The 19,898-nt window shown below is 33.9% G+C and overlaps 1 protein-coding gene across 6 annotated transcripts in view; it reads right to left on the bottom strand.

Annotated features, from left to right (window-relative positions):
• The window catches only part of LOC119636173 (sodium channel protein 60E), a 158,973-nt gene that overhangs the window by 3,462 nt on the left and 135,613 nt on the right, over positions 1–19,898 (bottom strand). For 2 of the 6 annotated variants that reach the window (XM_038031361.1, XM_038031362.1), the window contains exons 16-29: positions 18,696–18,710; positions 17,444–17,653; positions 15,019–17,363; positions 14,628–14,955; positions 14,447–14,547; positions 11,038–11,212; positions 10,590–10,886; positions 10,113–10,267; positions 7,549–7,682; positions 6,753–7,422; positions 6,319–6,678; positions 4,830–4,935; positions 4,576–4,757; positions 4,254–4,390 (exon numbers count right to left, since the gene is read on the bottom strand). In XM_038031361.1, the coding sequence (XP_037887289.1) occupies positions 4,254–4,390; positions 4,576–4,757; positions 4,830–4,935; positions 6,319–6,678; positions 6,753–7,422; positions 7,549–7,682; positions 10,113–10,267; positions 10,590–10,886; positions 11,038–11,212; positions 14,447–14,547; positions 14,628–14,955; positions 15,019–17,363; positions 17,444–17,653; positions 18,696–18,710 (5,215 nt within the window). The remainder of the gene's footprint in view (positions 1–4,253; positions 4,391–4,575; positions 4,758–4,829; positions 4,936–6,318; positions 6,679–6,752; positions 7,423–7,548; positions 7,683–10,112; positions 10,268–10,589; positions 10,887–11,037; positions 11,213–14,446; positions 14,548–14,627; positions 14,956–15,018; positions 17,364–17,443; positions 17,654–18,695; positions 18,711–19,898) is intronic. The other 4 variants (XM_038031364.1, XM_038031365.1, XM_038031363.1 and 1 more) reach the window with 3 other exon arrangements.

Raw genomic sequence — 19,898 nt, 5'->3', positions numbered from 1 at the left:
TTTTTTTTTTTTTTTTTTTTTTTTTTTTTTTTTTTTTGTAAAAAAGACGATTAAACAAAACAAAAAAAAGAAAAATAAACATATGTTATGTTTAAAAAATTTACCAATTTTTAAATAAAAATATAAAAAATTTTTTTTTTATAAAAAAGCAAGTGATTTTTTTCTTTTTATTTTCATTTTAATAAAACAGCAAGTTTTTGACGAAATGTTTTTTATGATAATTGTTGAGAAACTGAATATAAACGACAACAACGACAATAAGAATAAAAATAAAAACAGAAAATGTTAAAAATCAACTCAAAAGGGCATTTTTTTTCTTGTCGGGGATGAAGGGTGTAGTATTTAAAAGACTTGATTTGTTGCAATCTATAGCTTGTAGCTGTTGCAGGCATAATAGCAGGCGTGTCCCTCAGTGTAGTTAAAAAAAAAAATCTATATTTCTTAATTTATTTTTTTTTTATTTATTTATTTATTTTTTTTTGTCATTCACTTCTACTTCGAGCAAACATAAATTTTAAAGAATTCCTAACGAGATACAGGGTAATACTCTTATACAAAGTATCGGATAAGTAAGAAATGATGTTCAGATTAGGTCGAGTCTTTTAGAAGTCCTAACTAACTTCAATATTCTGTTTTTTACCAAATATATGATCTGTTCACTCACTAAACTGATCCTATCATATACACTCTATTAAAACATAATAACAATGTATAAAAAAGAATTTGGATGTGTCTTAGGTCGAATATTTCACATGTACAATGGAATGTTTGTTTGCACGATAAAATGAAGAATGAATCATTTTATATATTGATCGTGGATTATAGTTTTATGTCATATTTTCACGTAGTCTTATTGGTGTATAGCGCCGGTCAATCGATTTAGCTGATTTTCTAGCAAGACCTGATGAAAGTCCTAAGCGGAAATTTGAGATCCATTTTCTTCTTTTAAACGCTTCTAACTTCTGGCCTGACGGCGGGACCAATCTGCTGCGGCAGATTTGTGTTGGATTTAGTTAACTCAAAGCGCGGGGAACTGTTTCATGCTTGCTTGGTGCGAACATGCGTTGCAACCGAGTGCATGACACAAAGTAAGGCATCGGGCTCGCTCCTATCACGTCCGTACACGTGTGTCCTTTCAATATCCAGGGACTAAACACCTCCTTGGCGAAAAGTTTCAGTTTTCATACTCTGTGTACCTTAAAAACGTGACCAGGCTGAAGCCTTGACTGTGTCTACCCGCATAATCAATCTTAGGCCAAAAAGTTTCAGTGTATAAAACCTCTTATAGTACTGAACATGAAAATAGGTGGAAAGACATCATTCAGGTAGAACACCTCAAAGCTAATGGGGCTTGAACTGCAAGTGGGGTAGAGTACAAACATTCAATATGTAAGAAAACATTTTAAAACACACTTTTAAGAAGACGATATCCTGTAATTGGAATCAAGGCTTGCCAGACTCTAGAATTTTTCACCAAACCGACTGTTTCGTCATTGTAATTACAGGTGAATGAACATGTGTTGAAAGAGTTTGCATGAAAACCTTCTCTGCAAAGAGAATTTCCTTGAGAACAATAAACAAGAAGGTTAAGCTTGTAGACCAGTATATGGCTTCTCTACGAAATCAAATTGAATAAGTAAAAACACTACGTGGCACAAGATCCATAACTAAATATTCTACGCCACTTTCCTTAATAAAATTGTTCATGTAACGATTTTTAAAAATCGGGCGGAGCTGGTCGAAAGAGTGATCCGATCAGAATCATTTTCAAGAGCGTTCGCCGTCAAAATCCCTATCTTAAAAATTTCAGTCTCTAGATTGAGCACACGAAAAAAAGACGGACAGGCGGACAGATGGACGAAGAAGACGAGCCTACCTCAAGTCCTTCTATGTTTTACACAGATCCGCACAACCTTAAGATACCATTGTACCACAAATGGTGTGGACTACAATTATCATTTTTTGGTAAATTTCCGTTGACAGATCCGTAAATTAATTTAGTTTTTAATTTTATTTAGAAAGATAATGATATCAGTATACAAATGGAATTCCAGAATAAAAACAAATTCCACTCTAAAACAAAATTAACATTTCTTTGAAAAAAAATTATCAGTTGAATTGATTAAATTCGAAATTGACCCGAAACTTTTTTTAAAGAAAAAGCCGAAAAAACAGCTTAAGATCTTACACTAAAAGCTCAGTCGGGAATAGGCGGAAAATTATCGATATTTTTAGTAAAAATGGGAGCATCCGCAATACCTGGAAATCTCTAGTTCGACGAAGCAAAATTTCTCTAGCAAACATAGCTAGATGCGCGTCTTTATAGAACCGTCTGGCAGATTTATCATGTGATGTGCACTTTGTTAGATATAATGAGAACTTTATTAAAACATTGACGAATAATTTCAATTACGCGTTCAGTTGTTTGCACTCATTTCGAAATAAATATAATAAATAATGCCTCAAAGATTTACTGCTTAAATGGACAAATCAAGAAATTAAAAGTTTTTAAAGCCAAGTAATTTTCGGGTTGCAAGTCCAGTTTTAATTTTTTGCTTTTACAAAATATTTGGTTTTATTTTAATAATTTCTAATTGAAAACTATTTACACAACTTAAAGCATGGATGCATGCATTTTTCTGGTACCCTACACCACTTGCAGTACAAAGGTATATTAAATTTGTGGTGTGATGTATGCAACACCCAGAAGGACTTGCCATAAGCTCACGTCGATCGATTCAGAATCACTTTCGGGGTTATTTTCTGAATCGATTTAAGCTTCTCTGTCCGCCTGTAGGGGTTGTTTCCTTCCCTGTGCCCAACTTACATCCCGCAATTTTAAAAATACGTTGAGGAAATTTGGTACGGCAGCACAGTTCGGTCCAAGGACGAATGTTATTGCAAAAGTTTCAGATCAGATTAGTTTTTCAGCCACCGATTTTCAGATCGGTTTTAAAAACCCCTTACTTCCTTATACTCAACCCCCGCAGGCTACTCTACGCCTTAAAGTCATTGTAGAGCTAAATGTAAGGTGATGTAGGGTATTTAATGGTGGGCGGGGACCCACTATAGTGCTTTTACTTGTTTTCTTCTCGACATATGTATATCACATAATATATTCGCTGCACTTTATTGTTTTCATTTAGATATTTTAAAATAAGTACCAGATGATCTTCATTTGCTATTAAAATTTAACTAAACATCTTTCCGTTGCCTAATTAATGTTTTATTCCCTTTCGTTTCGTTTCGTTGCAGTTGTTTAGTTTTTCACGCTTAACAATATTCAAAATGAATTTTCCGATAGTTAAAATCTACGAAAATTCATTTTGAAGATCGTTAAGAAGGAAAATTTTCAATTTTTCGCAATAATTCACAAATGCCCTTAATAAATAAATAACACTCGTATAGCAAGCTTTACGGTAGATGTTATGAAAGATTTCGAGGGGAGGAATAAACACGCAGTGAACTATTGAGGGAGAGTTAATGCTTACGTAAATTAAGCGATCAAAGTTAAGTTATGAGAGCGGAAAAGATAGACACCGGGAATGGAGAGCGCCGAAAGACGAGTGAGGAACAAGAGAGAGACAGAGAGAGAGAGAGAGAGAGAGAGAGAGAGAGAGAGAGAGAGAGAAAGAGAGAGAAGTGGGTTTCATATAAAATGTTTCTTTCTGGTTTTTGTTTTTGGTTTGTTTTTTTTTTTGCATTTATTATTATATAGATAATCAACGCAAGAAAACTCACATACAACGCACTAAGAAGCATAAAGATTTTGTTCACTTTTTATATGTAGATCGGAAATGGAGGCCACTACTATATTATTATATAAAAATTGAATATACTTATGTTATTTGATATAAACTAAGTACAGCGTTTAGGTTAAGATTTCAATAGTAATATGTTTTCAATAGTGTAGTTATCAACCAATTCAAGTAAGGTTTACGTGATTTGAAAAGTTTTACACAAAATGCATGAAATTATGAGAATGATAAGAGAACGTAACGTCTTTAATATACTAAAGGTATTTAGTTGACGTTATTTATAGAGCAAAAAAAAAACAAAAAAAAATGTATTATAATTTATGATAATTATATTTAATATTTTTTTTTTTTTTTGTTTCTACGAATACATATAAGATATTTAACATCTTTTAAAGATGAATTAAGTAATTTTGTTTGGTTCTTTTTTTTTAATTTTTTTAATTTTATTATTTAACTATATATGAAAAAGTGGATATTGAGAGGACTAACAATTACCTCGTGTACAATCTTGGAAATTTGTTAATAAATTCAAATCACTTGCATGGGAACCACTGCATATTATGTTGTTAACCATTTCGTTGAGTAGGGACTCATAGGTTAGGGATAAACAAGAGGAAATTCTAAAAATAGGACTAAACAAATACGATTTGTTTGTTTGTTTTTCATTTTTTTTTTTTTTTTTTTTTTTTTTTGAAAATAAACAAAACAAAAAAAATTTCGTCAAAAATTGCAAAAAATATTTTTCTTTTTTTGAAATTCAAAAAAAAAAATTTTTTTGTTTCTTTTTTTGCAAAACAATTTAATATTTTGTAAATACCGCTTTCCCAGTTCTTCATTTTGTTGTTTAATATCTCTGACAACATCGTCGGCACCAGAAACCATCATTAAAGGTAAATTAAGCCATGGTCCCGCCAGCTCACTGATATCGGAAGCGTCTGACGCACGAGAAGATTTACGCGAAGACGCCCGACTAGAACATTGAGTGCCGCGACGTGAAACCTTTTATTAAACAAGAAAAAGGCTTTAATTGTTTCCATCTCAAATGATAACAAAAGAAACAGAAACGTCTACCTGTAAATGAAAGAAATTCAATGAAGACAAGCGGGCATGCCAGCCGCCAGGACTTGATGTTTGAGCACTATCCCCTGAGTTCGACCGTTCTTTCTCCTTTTTCTTCCTAAAATTCAAGTTTAGTAAACATTTTTTTTGATTTTTAAAAGAACTTTTATTTTTTTGTTTATCCTTTTTTACAAAAATTTTTTTTTTTTAATTTTTACAAAATTTCTTTTTTTTTATTAATTTTTTTGTCCATTACCAAAGGATTATTGATTTTATTAAAACGTTTGCAAGACCCAAAAAAAGCTTTAGAGACCACACCTATGTATTGTTAATCAGTAGCAAGTCTGAACTGTTCTAGACTTTTTTGTCAATCAGTCTGTCCATCGGTCTTGTTATTGCTTTGGTAAAGCTACTCATGGCAGCAGAAATGGAAAAGCGCGCTTTAGACACGACAGAAACTCCCCTTTTATTCTGTGAAAATAGAAAAGGCAGCCACGCCCACACGGCGATATAGAGTAGGGAAATTTCGTTTTTTACGTTTCTTGAATCTTCTTTAGAATAAATGTGATAGGTATAAGAGATTCGGTCGCAGCAGAATATAATTTTCTTTTTTGCTATAGCATGCACCACTTATGGGGCGCATTAAGCTTGTGTGGACATATGTAATATTCAGAAGATATCAAAGGAGACACACGTTTTATTATACCAAACGATTCAGAATCAATTTCTTGAATCATTTTGTGAATCGATCTAAGCTTGTTTTTCCGTCTGTCCGTTTAATGTTTGTCTACGTACTTTTGTGTTCAAGCTGTGGGTCACAGTTATAAGATATTTTGATGAAATTTAGTATACTGCTAAACGCTACTGAAAATTTTTCGAACCAGTCCACTTTTTTGGCCATTTTCCAAATAACGAAAACAAATGGGCTTACTTTTTATTACTTCATGATGAAAGTTAGTCCATAGTAACGATTGAGCAAAACCATTAACGATACGGAATTTGAATTGCAATTTTTTTGATACCAACGTATAGAGGAGTTATTAAGAACTGCAAGCCCTTATATCACAAGTTGCGTTTTATATGACGGAAGCTGAAAAGTAATAAAATTTGAAGAAAGCAAATTAAGTTTGCCAAATTTTGATCATGTCGTATGACGTTTTAGGCATCCTCGAATGTGCGGGCTTCCATTGAAAGTACACTCTTGAAATAATGTGTAATTTTTTGTCTGTTTTATTCCCAAAATTAGTGAATAACTGTATTAGGCAAAGCGGCGTAGGGGATCTAATGGTCGGCTTTGCTCGACCTGTTTTGTAATCGCAAGACTCTCTCTACACTTTTTCCTTAATTGTACCGCCATTAAAATAATTAATAATAAAATTATATCCAAGTTATTAAAGAGAACGCCTACTCCTCAACTGTTCAATTAAATGCATTTAAAAACAAGTATAGTGCATTTTATAATAAAATCAAAATAAATAAATTGATTCATTTAATATCTTACCTTTGATAGTCTCTCCACGCATTTTGTATAGTTTTGGCGGCCTTTTCTTGCCTCTTCCATATCCGAGTCGAAGACACAATTTCCAATTCTTTACGTGTTGGAAATTGTTTCTTAAATTTCACATCCATTTGTTCTTGTAGTTGCTTGAAGTTATCCGTCTCCTCGACATGACCCAAAACATGTTTCACCAAAGCGTGCAATATATCCAGGCAATGTATTTTATTACCTCGACTTATCGGTAAATTAAAAGATACCAAAGCCACGGTATTAGGCTTACCAATACCTAATGGCGGATCTAAGGAGGCTATAAAATCCGAAAGTTGACCAAAATGTATAAATTGAGTGGCGTGAGGATCATATCTGAAAAATTGTAATTAAATCAATTAAGAAATTTTTTTTGGCGTTTCTCGTGTTAATATAATCGATTTCCTTACTTTGACCATCTTATATAGAACATTTCCAAATCATCTTCAACAATACCGATTTCTTCTTCTTGATGAGCCTGATTAAAATTCTCCAAAATAATTGCTATATACATATTAATCACAATCATATAACTGATGATAATGAAACTAGTGAAATAGGTAATGGCAAGGAGAGGATGACCGCAATCACCATTCGTTTGACGATTAAAATGTGGATCACAATCTGGCGGTTGTATCATCAATGATTCAAGTACATCATTCCAGCCGGCAGAAGTCATAAGACGAAATAACAATTGCATGCTACGACCAAAAGTTTGAAAATTAACCATATCATCGAGGGCGCCTTGCAGTTTCACATGGCCGAACAGCGACATGCCCAAAATGGCATAAATAAATGTAATTAAGCCCAGCAAAGCGCCTATATTGAATAGGGCCGGCAGTGATACAACCAAAGCGAATAACAGCTTACGTATACCTTTGGCCGCTTTAATCAAACGCAATATACGTCCAATGCGAAAAACCCGCACCACTCTCAGCAATGTTGGACTGATCGGTAAATCAATCATTACATCCTCCATGAGAATACCAAATATTGAAGCTAATACCAGTAAAAAATCAAAAACATTCCAAGGTACGGTGAAGTAATGATAACGTAAACCTATAATTTTCACTATGGCCTCTAGCAAAATAAAAGTACGGGGACGAAAAAAAAAACATATTCAATTTTTTATTAATTATAACCGTCGTATGCGTTATTCATTCGGGCGAGATATTGTCGTCTCGGCCCTCTCAAGTTGGTACTTACCCAAACCGAAAACGGTAGTAAAGAATGCATTGCTTACTTCGAGTATAAAAAATACTGCATGCGGTTGATCGTAGTGCTCAATGCCCATAGTTAACATATTTAAAAAAATCAGTACAAATATTGCGATTTCAAATCTATACAAAATTGATTTGTATATTATTGATGTTATTGTTGTTGTTGTATTTATTGTTATTATTGTTGTTTTTCATGTTGATAGTAATGTTGATTGATGATATTGTTCAATATCGAGATTATATAATGATTGGTGTAAATAAATTTTTAATTTTTTTAATTTTTTAAATTTTTAAAATTTTTTTTTTTTTTTTTTGTTGAGAGGATAAGAGGATTAAAAATAAATGGTTTAAAAATTTGCTTTAGTTAATATTTGATTTGATAGTATTATAGAAAAAAAAAAATAAAACTTTATACTAACAACAATAAGGGTATAGCAAAATAAAAATAAAAATTTCAAAAATTAATTCAAAATCGCTTAAAACGAAAATCGATAAAAATTGAACACAAAATGACGGACAAAACTAATTCTACGGCAAAAAACCGTACGTTTTATTACTATTCAGGATAAAAAAAAAAAAAAAATGGTTTCAAAATCGTTTAACGCACAACAGACAGACCAAAGGTTCAATTCTGCCGTGTCTATGTTTTACTAAATGAAAGGAAATGTAAATGTTCAGTTTCTAAATGTGGAAATTTGTTTGTTTCAATGTTAAAAATATCTCTTATTTTATAATGCAAAGAGAGCGAGAGAGAGGTATAGATATATATATTTAGTAAAAGGAAGGTATGGAGAGAGAGTAACGCGATTTGTATATTATTGTTGTTGTGTCCAGTGTATCTACGAAAAATACACAGAAACATGCCTATTAGGTTTATATACAAAGGTCTTACATGCATTGTGACATATATAGACATATATTAAAAAACAAAAAACATGTTTTTGTCTTTTTTGTTCTTTTTTTCGTTTTTTTTTTTTTTGCTTTTCTTATTAAAGGGGAAAAACGAGATTTGAACTGAAATGGGGATTAGAGAGTGAGCGAGAGAAAGAGAAAGAGACAGGAAAGGACAATTACTTTTGACAAAGTACGAATCACATTAGTAAGCAAAAAAAAAAAAAAAAAAAAAAAAATTAAATTCGTTTTGTGCCGAATTTTTCTTTTTTTTTTGTACACACCACTAGCTTCACTACAAAAGAGCGTAAGAATCTATCTAACTATCGTGTATCGTATCGTATCGTATAATATATTTCAACTAATATTTCATGCATATATTATTTAACAATTTAATCCCTTAAACGAGATGCAGATTTTATTACGACAACATTTCACAAGCAACACTTGGACCTTTAAGTCGAAAGGTCTAATATGTCAATGCCATCATTTATGAATGGCTTGGTAATTGCAGGCGAACTGTGTTCAGTTTCGGAGACGAAGTCCAATCGAAGCTTCAAGCGTAGGCATCGATAAAGACGAGTTCCGATAGGTCCTTAGAAAACTACTTCTTAAGCGTTTAGGTGCAATACAATTTTCTAAGCAATCACTTGGAAAGCCCGACGTAATGACTTTTCAACATCTGCGAAGCCACCACAAAAATCTTCAAAGTTCCCGTACCAATACTAAATCGGAGAAACGTCCCTTCAAGCATGTTCCAGTGCAGCACCTTTAACGAAATCTTAAAAGCTAATGAATGCCTAAACTTGCACGATATGAACAAAAAATTTTTATACAACAATAGATGTCATACTCTTCTAATCTTTCTTTGAATAAAGTATGACTGATAGGCCGACCAAAATTGGAACCGTTCAAGCTTTGCAAGCATTTAAACAATACAACATATTTCCTGTGATGGGTACAAAAGTGTTTTTTTTTTTTTGTTTTTTTAGTTCGTAGGAAAGGAATTTCCAGACTTTACAGCTTTTTATTTTCGATTATATAAAATAAAAATCTATAAAGTTGAGTAAGCATCTGTAGTAGTTCTTATGGCTGCAATACTGTAGAAACTCGCATCTCTCTCTATGAGTAGAAGAGTCAAGTGTTTAAATAATTTTATCACCAAATCATATCGATTCCAACAAAACTACAAATAAATCTCCTACAGAGAGTAAGAGAAGAGAGCGTTCCATTTATATCAAAAAATTTATGAATAAAACCACTTTGAAAGGTAATCAGCGGTTTCGTTTGTATTAGTTTCTTGTTGCTGAGAGCGTATGAGGATCGTGTTTATATGTGTTCTCTTGTTTAAATTATAAAAGAAAACAAAAATACATATATATATAAAAACAAAATCGATTTTGATTTTTGAAAAGCGTTAAAAAAGCCGGTGAACTTAGTTTACTATAGGATTTTTTTTGTTTAAATGTTAATTAAACAAAATAAAACTAAAAAAAATTAAAATTTTTTTTTTTTTTTTTTTTGTTTAAATTTTACTTAATTTTTGTTTTGTTTATTTTCATTATTATATTCTTTTTTTGTTTTTGTAATGAATTTCATTTAAATCATAGTTTTAGCTTTTTATTTCTTAAGATTTTGATATTTTTTTTAACTGTTTACCTTCTTGAATTAGATAAATCGTAAAACATAGCTAAAAAATGATTTATTGGTCGCTTAATGACTTTCTGTGGTTTTTTTCGTCCCAACTTTTTCATGGCGGTGTAATAGTGTTTTTGAGATTCGGTGAGAAACATTTCCAACACTCCTCCTTCATACTATACAAAATTATACAATATGAATGGATACATGTTTTTTTTTTTATTTTTTTATAAATATGTTTTCCAATAGCGTTTTTTAATTTTTCATTTTTTGTTGGTTTTTTTTTTTTTTTTTTTTTGTTGAAGATTGAGAAAGAAAGAAAGAGGAAGGGGAAAGAATAAAAGTGATTTTATTTTATACAAGAAAAAAAAATTCATTTTCTTTTCTATATTGCTTTTCTTTACATATACAAACAGAAAAAAAAAAATCAGTGTTTGTACATTGGTTTTTGATTGATTGATTGATCGTGAGTGCATAATGGGAATGTTAGTGACTTACCTTCTTCTTGAGCATATTGAAGTTATCAATGATAACTCCGATAAATAGATTAAGAGTAAAGAATGAGCCGCACACTATGAAGATGACAAAGTAGATGTAAGCATAAAGGTTCGCTTCACGTTGCGGTTGCAAGTCAACGCCACGAGCATCAACCGCATCGGCCATCACCTCCATCCAGCCTTCGAAAGTGGCCACTTGAAGTAAAGCTAAATAACCCATACCTACGTGATCGAATGTTATTTTGGAATTGATCCAACTATAATTTTGCTCAATGCAATCCCATTTATCGTTCACTTCCTAAGACACCGGAATCGAGTGATACAGAGGGAGAGACGGAAAGAGAGAGAGAGAGAGATGGAGATTTTCTTCATGTTTCCTTTTCTTATATCAAACAATTATTGTTTTTCTTTTTGGTTTTTTTTTTTTTGTTTTTGTAGTTTAAACTAACCGTTATTGGCAGCAATTCTCCTTCATTGTCAAGGCATTTGAAAAATTTACCACCGAAAAATTGTACACCCATTATGGAAAAAATCAACCAAAATACTAAACAAACTAAAAGTACATTGAATATTGATGGTATTGCATACATGAGAGCATTTACTACAATTCGCATTCCTTGCCACCTGGAATAGAAATAAAATTTCATACCATTCGCTGAAGGTTTTCTTTTTCTTTAACAAAGAGGGTTGATTGAGTTTTATTTGTAATTTTTTTTATTTTGTGTTTTTTTGCTTCTTCACACATATACTTATTGTAGACAAATACGAAAAAAAAAAAAATTATTTTATTTATTAATCAATCATATTTTTAAGCCGAACACATAGAAATGCATACTGGTTATGGGATATACATGCCAATTATAAATATATAAGAGCGGGATGGGGATTTACTCATATAGGATTAGAAAATTTCATACTTTAAAAGAAAGGTGAAGGTGCAAACTTATACAAAGAAAAACCAAAGACGAAATATGTCGAAACATTTTTCAATCTATCCATCACCGCTTAACTTCCTGAACGAAGCAATGACAAAAACAATGGCTGCTTAGATAACTGGAACAAAATCACTTATCACTTATCTGCAATATCATAGGGTATCCGAATACTTTACATCACTAGCTCTCACTTACATGTTTTACACACACACACAAGTGTTCTCACGCGCCTACTTGAAAAAAAAAATGTTAAATTGACACACCACTCAATAAGTCCATAGGATGACATATAGACACGTAGACAGTAAAAATTAAAAAATATTAAAATTTCGTGACATTCCAACCGAAAAGAAATCTGAGTTTCGCATATTATTGCTAACACATTGTCTTTTAATGGGAAAGAATATCGTTCAAGCAAAGCAACGACTTGACAAGTGTTATTTGGGCTCTACTCTGTCGAGATAAACGGTAGAGAAGTGGTTTGCTAATTTTAAACACCGATGATGCTTAACCCTTTGATTGCTCGCACTCGGCAATTGTGCAAGAGAGCACGAAAAAGTACACGAAACCGTTTCGAAGATTGAAGCTCTGAAGCTGCGTAGGCGAAATGAAAAGACTCTTTTCCCGCAGCATGTGACAATGGATGAAACGTAGATTTATTGCTGCGGTCCATAGTAAAATTGGCATTTACTCGAGCGAACAACAATCACTGCAAGCCGGTCAAAGTGGTCAAAAACAATCTCAAATTGGTTGAAAATCCTATGGCGTCCCAATTCTGAGAAGCATATGATATCTTGAAGAAGGACAAAGGACCAATAATCGATACTTATTTTGTATGTAGGTGAGTGAGCGCTGATAATGTTTATTTTCGAATTTGATATACTGTCACAGATTTCTATTCAAATTTTTATAACCGTTAGCGTTCCAACAACCGATAGACAGACAGACGGAAATGGTCAAATCAGTTCTTAGAGTAGAGAGTATGTTGATCAGAAATTAGCACAGTGCGCAAAACGGGCATTTTCGACTGATGTGAACGTGAAGATAAATCCACCAGAGCATTATTCAAAGTTTGTTGAAGCGGTAGCGGCGTCGGAAGGAAATTGGCATTATAGCGGCATAACTTACGCCATGGCATAAGATTTAAAAATTGTACTTTCATGTGACAAATTCACGATTCGATAATTGTTTACAGGTAAATTAACGCCATCTCTTAGGAAAACCGGTAAGGCTTTATTTATATTCATAACATATCGAATTATTTATATCTGTGCCTCGCGACTTCCAAGTCAGTGTGCGCGAGTTCGAATCTTATTGCGGCAGACCACACTTGATAGTAGTTACATATACAATTACCGCTATTTCGAACTTTGCTGTTGCTTCTGATCGATGCTCGTCTCCTCCATTTAAGCTCGCTTGGTACTGCTCCAAGGCTAAGCAAGCAAAACGACTACAGTGGGCCACTGCTATCTTAAAATACTCTAGACCACCCTACAGTCAGGCATATGACGACTCTTCACAATAAGGCGTTACATGGGAAATTGTCCAGAAATTGATTCATTCAAAAACATTTTGAATAGCGTTCGTACATCTGTTAAAAGACGTCGGTAAACAAGTTTCGTCAAAATCTCAACGGTTGCGACCTGTAAAGTAAAAGAAAAGAAGACGGATTGGCAGACAGACAAGCTTAAATTGATAGATAAAAACTGATCCTGCTTCAGTCAGTAGAGCAAAAGGTGGATCTTAAGTCTAGCGATTTTGCATGCGATTTTGGCCAAACAAAAGATCAAAGGTCCCTTAACAGATGAATAAGAGGAAGAGAATTTTAATGTATTTCCTAAGCCAGTTAGTTCCACATTTCTTACATTTACCAAATCTCATTAAAAAATACGTTATAAGCTGAGTACACGAAAGACTTAAAAAGAAAAAAAATAATAAAACTATCGCCGATAATATCGCCTAATAGCAAATCATACTAAATCAGCTTAAATCGAACCGTAAGCGACGGTGATGGATATCCGTTAGTAATATGCTTTGTAAGACGATTCTCATGTAATTTTACAGAATAATACACAATTAACACGTAAGTCGAATATTTTTGTATTTTTACGTAATAAATATTTTGTGATCAAGAAAACAACAATAACACACATATATACACAACAACAAATTGAATGAATGGATTTCACGATGACTACTAATTAAATGTTGAGTTAAGGATTTAAATCGATTATTTCTATTCGAAATCCTTAAAGAAGACGATATTGTACTAAACACTTCCAAAAATTCTTTATATCACGTTGGTCATCACAGTGGTTTTTCTCTTCCAAAATTTGTTTGATTTTATATTAAGATAAAGTGCTTTTTTTTATTAGAAGCTCACATATACATACATATATATACATAAATTATTACATACATACATTCATACATACATACATACATAATATGTATGACGAACATAACAAACAAAAATTATTATTAAAGAAAAATTGATTGAAAAAAAGTGTTGAAAAAATAAGAAAAAGAAAGTGTTTTGAACATAAGGCGAGCATTTCAACCATAAATGTTTTTTTTTTTTCTCTTATTTATTGTATAGCTTTACAGAGACGATATCTGAAAGTAGATGTTTAATGCTTTGCCGGAGAGAGAAAGAGAGAGAGAGAGAGAGAGAGATAGAGAGAGAGATAGAAATATATATATATATATATATATATATATATATATATATATATATGTATATAAACATATAAACGACAATTCAACAAGTCAATGCTTTTCGCAAACATTATATCGCAAGAATACATTTTGAAAAATTAGAAAAAAACAGCATTCTCCGTTACTCAAGTCACTTTTATGATTAATAATAAATTAATTAGGAAGAGCGAGAACGAGATTATAGTAAATTAAACTGAAAACTCACCTTGAGATGGCCCTTAATGGTCTCAAAGCTCTTAAGGTTCTTAGAGAACGCAACACTTTTAAATTTTCATTCTCTTCTATCAGTAAAGAGAACACGGACACCTGTAAATATATCGCAGAGATCGTTAGTCTTCTTAGGTTCGATCATAAACATTAGTTTTCTTTTTAAAAAACTCTCTTACAAAAACTATAATAAAATCCAATATTGTCCAAAAACTGGTGAAGTACTTGGAAAACCCCAATGCCAACCATTTTAAGACCATTTCGACTACGAATATTAAACAGAAGGAGAAATTGGTCCAATATAGAATACGTTTTAATGATTTGTTGCTGTCCAGATAAATGTCCTCAAAGCATAGCGTGATACTGGAGGCGAATATTAAAACTAGCACAAACCACTCAAAAGCTGGAGTATCCACAACAGTTAAGACAGCCGTTCTCACTTTAGTCCAATTCTTGGCGCCTTTAGTATCCATGCAGGCCATAAACCACGGGCAACGAAAGTAAAAACTTTAAAGGATAATTGAGAGAAATAAGAGGATGCTCGAAGACAATTTAATTAAAAATACTTACTGATCGTAACATTTTTGAGGGAAACAATCGTCTGGCACTTTGGGTGGCTTATTGTGGCCGAAACTTGGAAAAGTCATGGGATCATTGTATGCTCCCTGCGAATTACGTCTCCCACCGACAGTGAGATCGTCTACGTAGGAGACCAGACAATGCCATGGTTTTTCAGTCAGTCGTGAGAATGTTGACTTCTGCGACTGGAGAGCATCACCAGCGGCGCCCTCTTGCCCGCTACCACTGCCCATTTGTGCTGAAGCCGCATCTGTGGTGGCTAGTGCCAGATATGATGTTGCTTCCGTGGCCCCAGAGCTATGGGATTCGGTGCGTGCTGACTGAAAGGAAGAGGCTTTGTCTAATTTCGATTGTGGATGCTCGCCGCGTTTGGCAGGTCTCCGCTGTTTAGCCGACTCAGTTTCTTTCTTAGATAGGATTGGTGTTGCTTGCGTCTGTGCCGTAGTGGCATGATAGTGTTGCTGGTGTTCAGTCAAGGCAGTCAGGGGTGGTGTGGCTTTTAATGAAGACATTTGAGTAAGTGTGGGTGGTTCAATAGTCGATTTAAGCGATGTAGGTGGTGTAGGTGGCACTGCAGCCGACGACGATGTCGAACTGTCCTGTCGCTTAGCACGATTCAATTGCTTTGATATCAACAAATTTTCGTAGGAATTCGTACTTTTCAACGACAGACTGTCTACTTTAATCGCTTCGGGTGCTAGACATTTTCTTGGCAGTTTTTCCGATTCCATCCGCAATGTCGATATTGGTTTCTCCTCTTCCGGCAACTCTTCCACTCGTTCTATTAACGACATGCGCTTAAAACGATCTACTTGAGCGCTAAACAAATCACTTTTACGCTTCATAAAAGGTGATTGAGCGCCGGATGCAGCTGTAGCCGCCACAGCCATACTCTCCACGAATGGTGCATGTATCTGATCACAAATTTTCCGTATTTCATTCGAGATACTAAAGTCCTCATCAATTTTGCGTTGCTTTTCTAAACTACGTCGCTTCGACTTGACCGAAATAAGACTTGTCGCTGTGCTGTGTGTTGTGGCCGGTAAAGTTTGTTGACGTCGCGGTACAGTAGATAAATCGTAACTATCATAAGGATTCAGAATGTGCACAACCTCATCAGCTGCCGTACGTTCGGAAGCTCCAGTTATGACAGCAATATGCTCCAAAATGGCTTTGTTAGCCTCATCGGCTGCCGGTGATGGTTCCGAAAGCGTGGACAGCCGCCTTTCTAGCGAGGTAGTAGACTTCTTAATTTCTTCTAATTCTTTCTCAAAGCTCTGTATTATGTTATCAAATTCTGAATGCTCGACTAATGGCAGGCTATCGTTGTCTTGACCGTTACTAGAATGACTACCGTTACGACGCGATTCGATAGTTTGTAAGATGGAATTTGAAAGGTAACTTAAATTCGATTTAATGCTGCTAGACGAGGGTTTACGATCCTCACGTTTTCCTTCCACGATTAATAGCGAATCAGTATCTGCTTCAACGGCTCCAGTGTTATCGCTACAATAATTGTTTCCATTATCTATCTCATCTTGTAGAAATTGGAAAAGTTCCTTTTGATCACAATTTAGTAACTCATCGCGTAAATTGGCCTGATTCGATAGTAGCTCTTCATGTTCGATGGATATTGTGTTAATTGATTGGCCGCTCGGTTCACGTCTCACGCTCAAATGTAAATCATCATCTGACCTAAGGCTGCGTGAAGGTATCAGTGATCGTTGTGATTGATCGCTTGATTGTGATAAACGATCCAATGATTTACGATAACTGGGTGAACGGGTCAACAGCGATTTCTGGTAACGCAAATAGGCTTCATCGTGCTCTTCACTGCATGGACGACGCATTGCACTCTCTGGCAAAGAATCGGCACGCATAAATGAGCCACTACGTTGATCCGTTGTAGTCGCGAATGGATCAGTATCGGTCGAATTGAATTGACCCATTAAACGTAATTCGATGGATTCGGTATATGTTGTGGGTTCATCGCGCGAATCATTTGGCTGTGTACCAAAACCGGAAGACATTTGATGTAATAAACGACGCTCAGCCTGAGGATTTAGGCTGTTATTGTCTAATTGGCAGGAGCTGGAAACTGTGCCATCAAACGAAGATGGCTTAGTAGGATGTTGTTGCTGATAAAGCAACTGCAGGGCCGGCTGCTGATGTTGAGGCGTATGAGATGTTTGCGTTAAATGCGACGATAATTGCTGCGAGGTATAAGATTTTCGATCATCTTCAGTTTCCACACCATCAACTATGGTATGTAAGCTGCCCTTAAGAGGAATTTGATAACCGAAATCTGAACCAGAGACTGGACGATTCATAGACTCCTTTGCAAATAAAAAAAATAATAATAATAAGAATAATTCAATCCACGCTTACAACTACTATAAACACAAAAATTATTCACCTGATAGCTTAGTCTATGAAATTTCGTTTCCGTTACCAAACTCGGTTTATCGACTGCCACTGCGGCCGCTTGCTGAGCTTCAATAACAATTTGATGAAACTTTTCAGCATATTCACGCTCTTTGCGTTCTTTACGTTCTTGCCGCTTTTTTCGTATCAAATCTCTTACCCTTTCGATGCTACGCGTCAACTTCGACTCCTCCCCCACTTCCTAATACAAAAGGCGAATGCAATTTCATATCAATTAAAAGAAATTTAACATAATGATGGGTAAGAAGGTGAAGTATAAAAAGAAAATATACTTTTTTCTTGAGCCAATATTTTCTACGTTTATCACAAACAAGAAAGCGTACGAAATGAACACCAATTCACTGCTTTAGGCAGTTCTCTAATTCACATGCTTCAGCCTTATTAATAATATCACAAATTTTTTTTTCTTTCCAAACTCAGGCAAATAAAGAAAGGATTTTTAAAAAAGGTGACAACGAAACACAAAACATAACAATAAAAAGAAAGAAGAAACAAGTAAAAAACTCTTATTCGCCTTAGGGCGAATCATCCAATACCCACCAGTAGCTTGTATATAACATGCGAGCGTAAGAACGAGCTAAGGTTCGTTCATATGATATATTGATCATACATCGTACGTAGTACTTATTTTCAATATCATTCTTTATATGATTTTTCCCGCACTTTGTAAATAATCCTTTAAAAGGGAAAATGTACATATTCCGATTGAAGATTTTTAGAAGAAGTTTTATACAGACGTATACGTAACACGAAAACGGGCTAAAGATGTATTAGATCGAGCTAAGCATGTCTGTCCGTCCGTTCGTCCATATGATGTACGTTCATGTATCTTTGCGTTCAACGTGTCGGTTGCAGTTTTTGAGCTATTTTGATTAAATTTGATACACTGACGTTCTCACACGCAAGAACAAAGGCTTTCTTCGACCACTGCCATACAACGGATTATTTGAAAAAGTCATTATATCGATAACTGGAATAAACGAAGTAATGTAGGGTATTTAAAGGTGGGCCATAGCCCGCTATCGTGTTTTAAGCTTTTAATGAACATATTAGCTGAAGGACAGGCAGACAAAAAGACCGACAAACATAAGTCAATCAATTATGCTGTAAACATATATTATTTGAAATGCTTTCTAAGCATTAGCAACATTTGGTCAATTTACCAATAAAGCCCATTCGTGGTGGGTATAGTAACCGAAACTTAAAGCGAACGTTAAAATTACCTTTTTTTTGAATATCTGTGAAAAGGTTTAGTTTGTTATGGGTTATATGGCGAATTTTTATTCGCGTTTATTGTTCAAATTGACATAAATGAAGGCGTTTTTTTTCATTTTTTGTTTTTTTGTTTCCTCAACGAACACAATATAGTGTAGATAGTTTTTGGTTTCGTTTTTTTATTTTTAAACATTTTTAAAGTGCGAATGTTTTTTAAAAATAATTACGTTTAATTTAGAAAATTTTACAAATAAACACACACACAAAAATACACATGTAATAATTTGGCAGTTAAGCACAAAAGTACATGTATTTACAGGAATAGAGAGAGCAAGAGAGAAAGGAGAGAGAGAAAGAGAAAAGTAATATAAAAAAAATTATTAAAAAAATTAATCAAAATTAAAACCTCTTTTATATGGTATTTATAATTAAAACAAAAATAGTTATATAGTATTTAAAATTGTGGTAAATATTTATTGTATACATTTAAATGGATTAGAAAAACAAAGAAAGGCAGGTTCAGTTGTCCAGCTTAACACTAGAAATACGGGTAATGTTCCAAACGCGTTCCAAGCCTTCATATACAATACATTTTTTCTACCTGGTCCAGCTAGAGGATAGGAAGGTGAAGAGTAGCACAAATATTTCTTGATCGATTAGGAATGCAATGTTAACCAGTTGACTGCCTCGACTTCGTTAGCCGTGTACTCGTATACTCGTCGAATATGTGCATGTGTAATTAGGTTGGAATGACACAAAATGACGAATGGACAATGTTTAGCAAAATATATTATTACGGCAAATACAAATACATAAATACAAACATATTGATAAAATTTTATGAGGAAATCCGACAAAGACGGATAGACAGATTATGACGTACATATTCCTCATATGCAGTTAACTGGTTAGAATTGGTTGCGTTCTGCCTGCAAACAAGAGCGCGATCAATGAGAAGCCAAAACAATGTTCTTGCTACCGAAATGTTTGTCAAATCCACCTGCGTGTTTGATCTAAAAATGGGTCGATTTACAAGCAAACACAAGATCGAATTTGCATTTTGGGTTATTGGTACTCGACAGCGTATGAGTATTTGTCCGATATGGAACGCAAATTTTTATAGTTTAGCTCAAAAGCAAAATAAATATCGGGCTTCATGTTTATCCTTATAAAAGTCTGTATTTGATAAAATTAATGGATAGAGGCAGATT

The sequence above is a fragment of the Glossina fuscipes genome, unplaced genomic scaffold (assembly GCF_014805625.2).
Source record: "Glossina fuscipes isolate IAEA_lab_2018 unplaced genomic scaffold, Yale_Gfus_2 28, whole genome shotgun sequence".
Taxonomy (NCBI): domain Eukaryota; kingdom Metazoa; phylum Arthropoda; class Insecta; order Diptera; family Glossinidae; genus Glossina; species Glossina fuscipes.
Note: the sequence above shows the minus strand (reverse complement) of the source record. Positions and strands in the feature narration are given on the sequence as shown.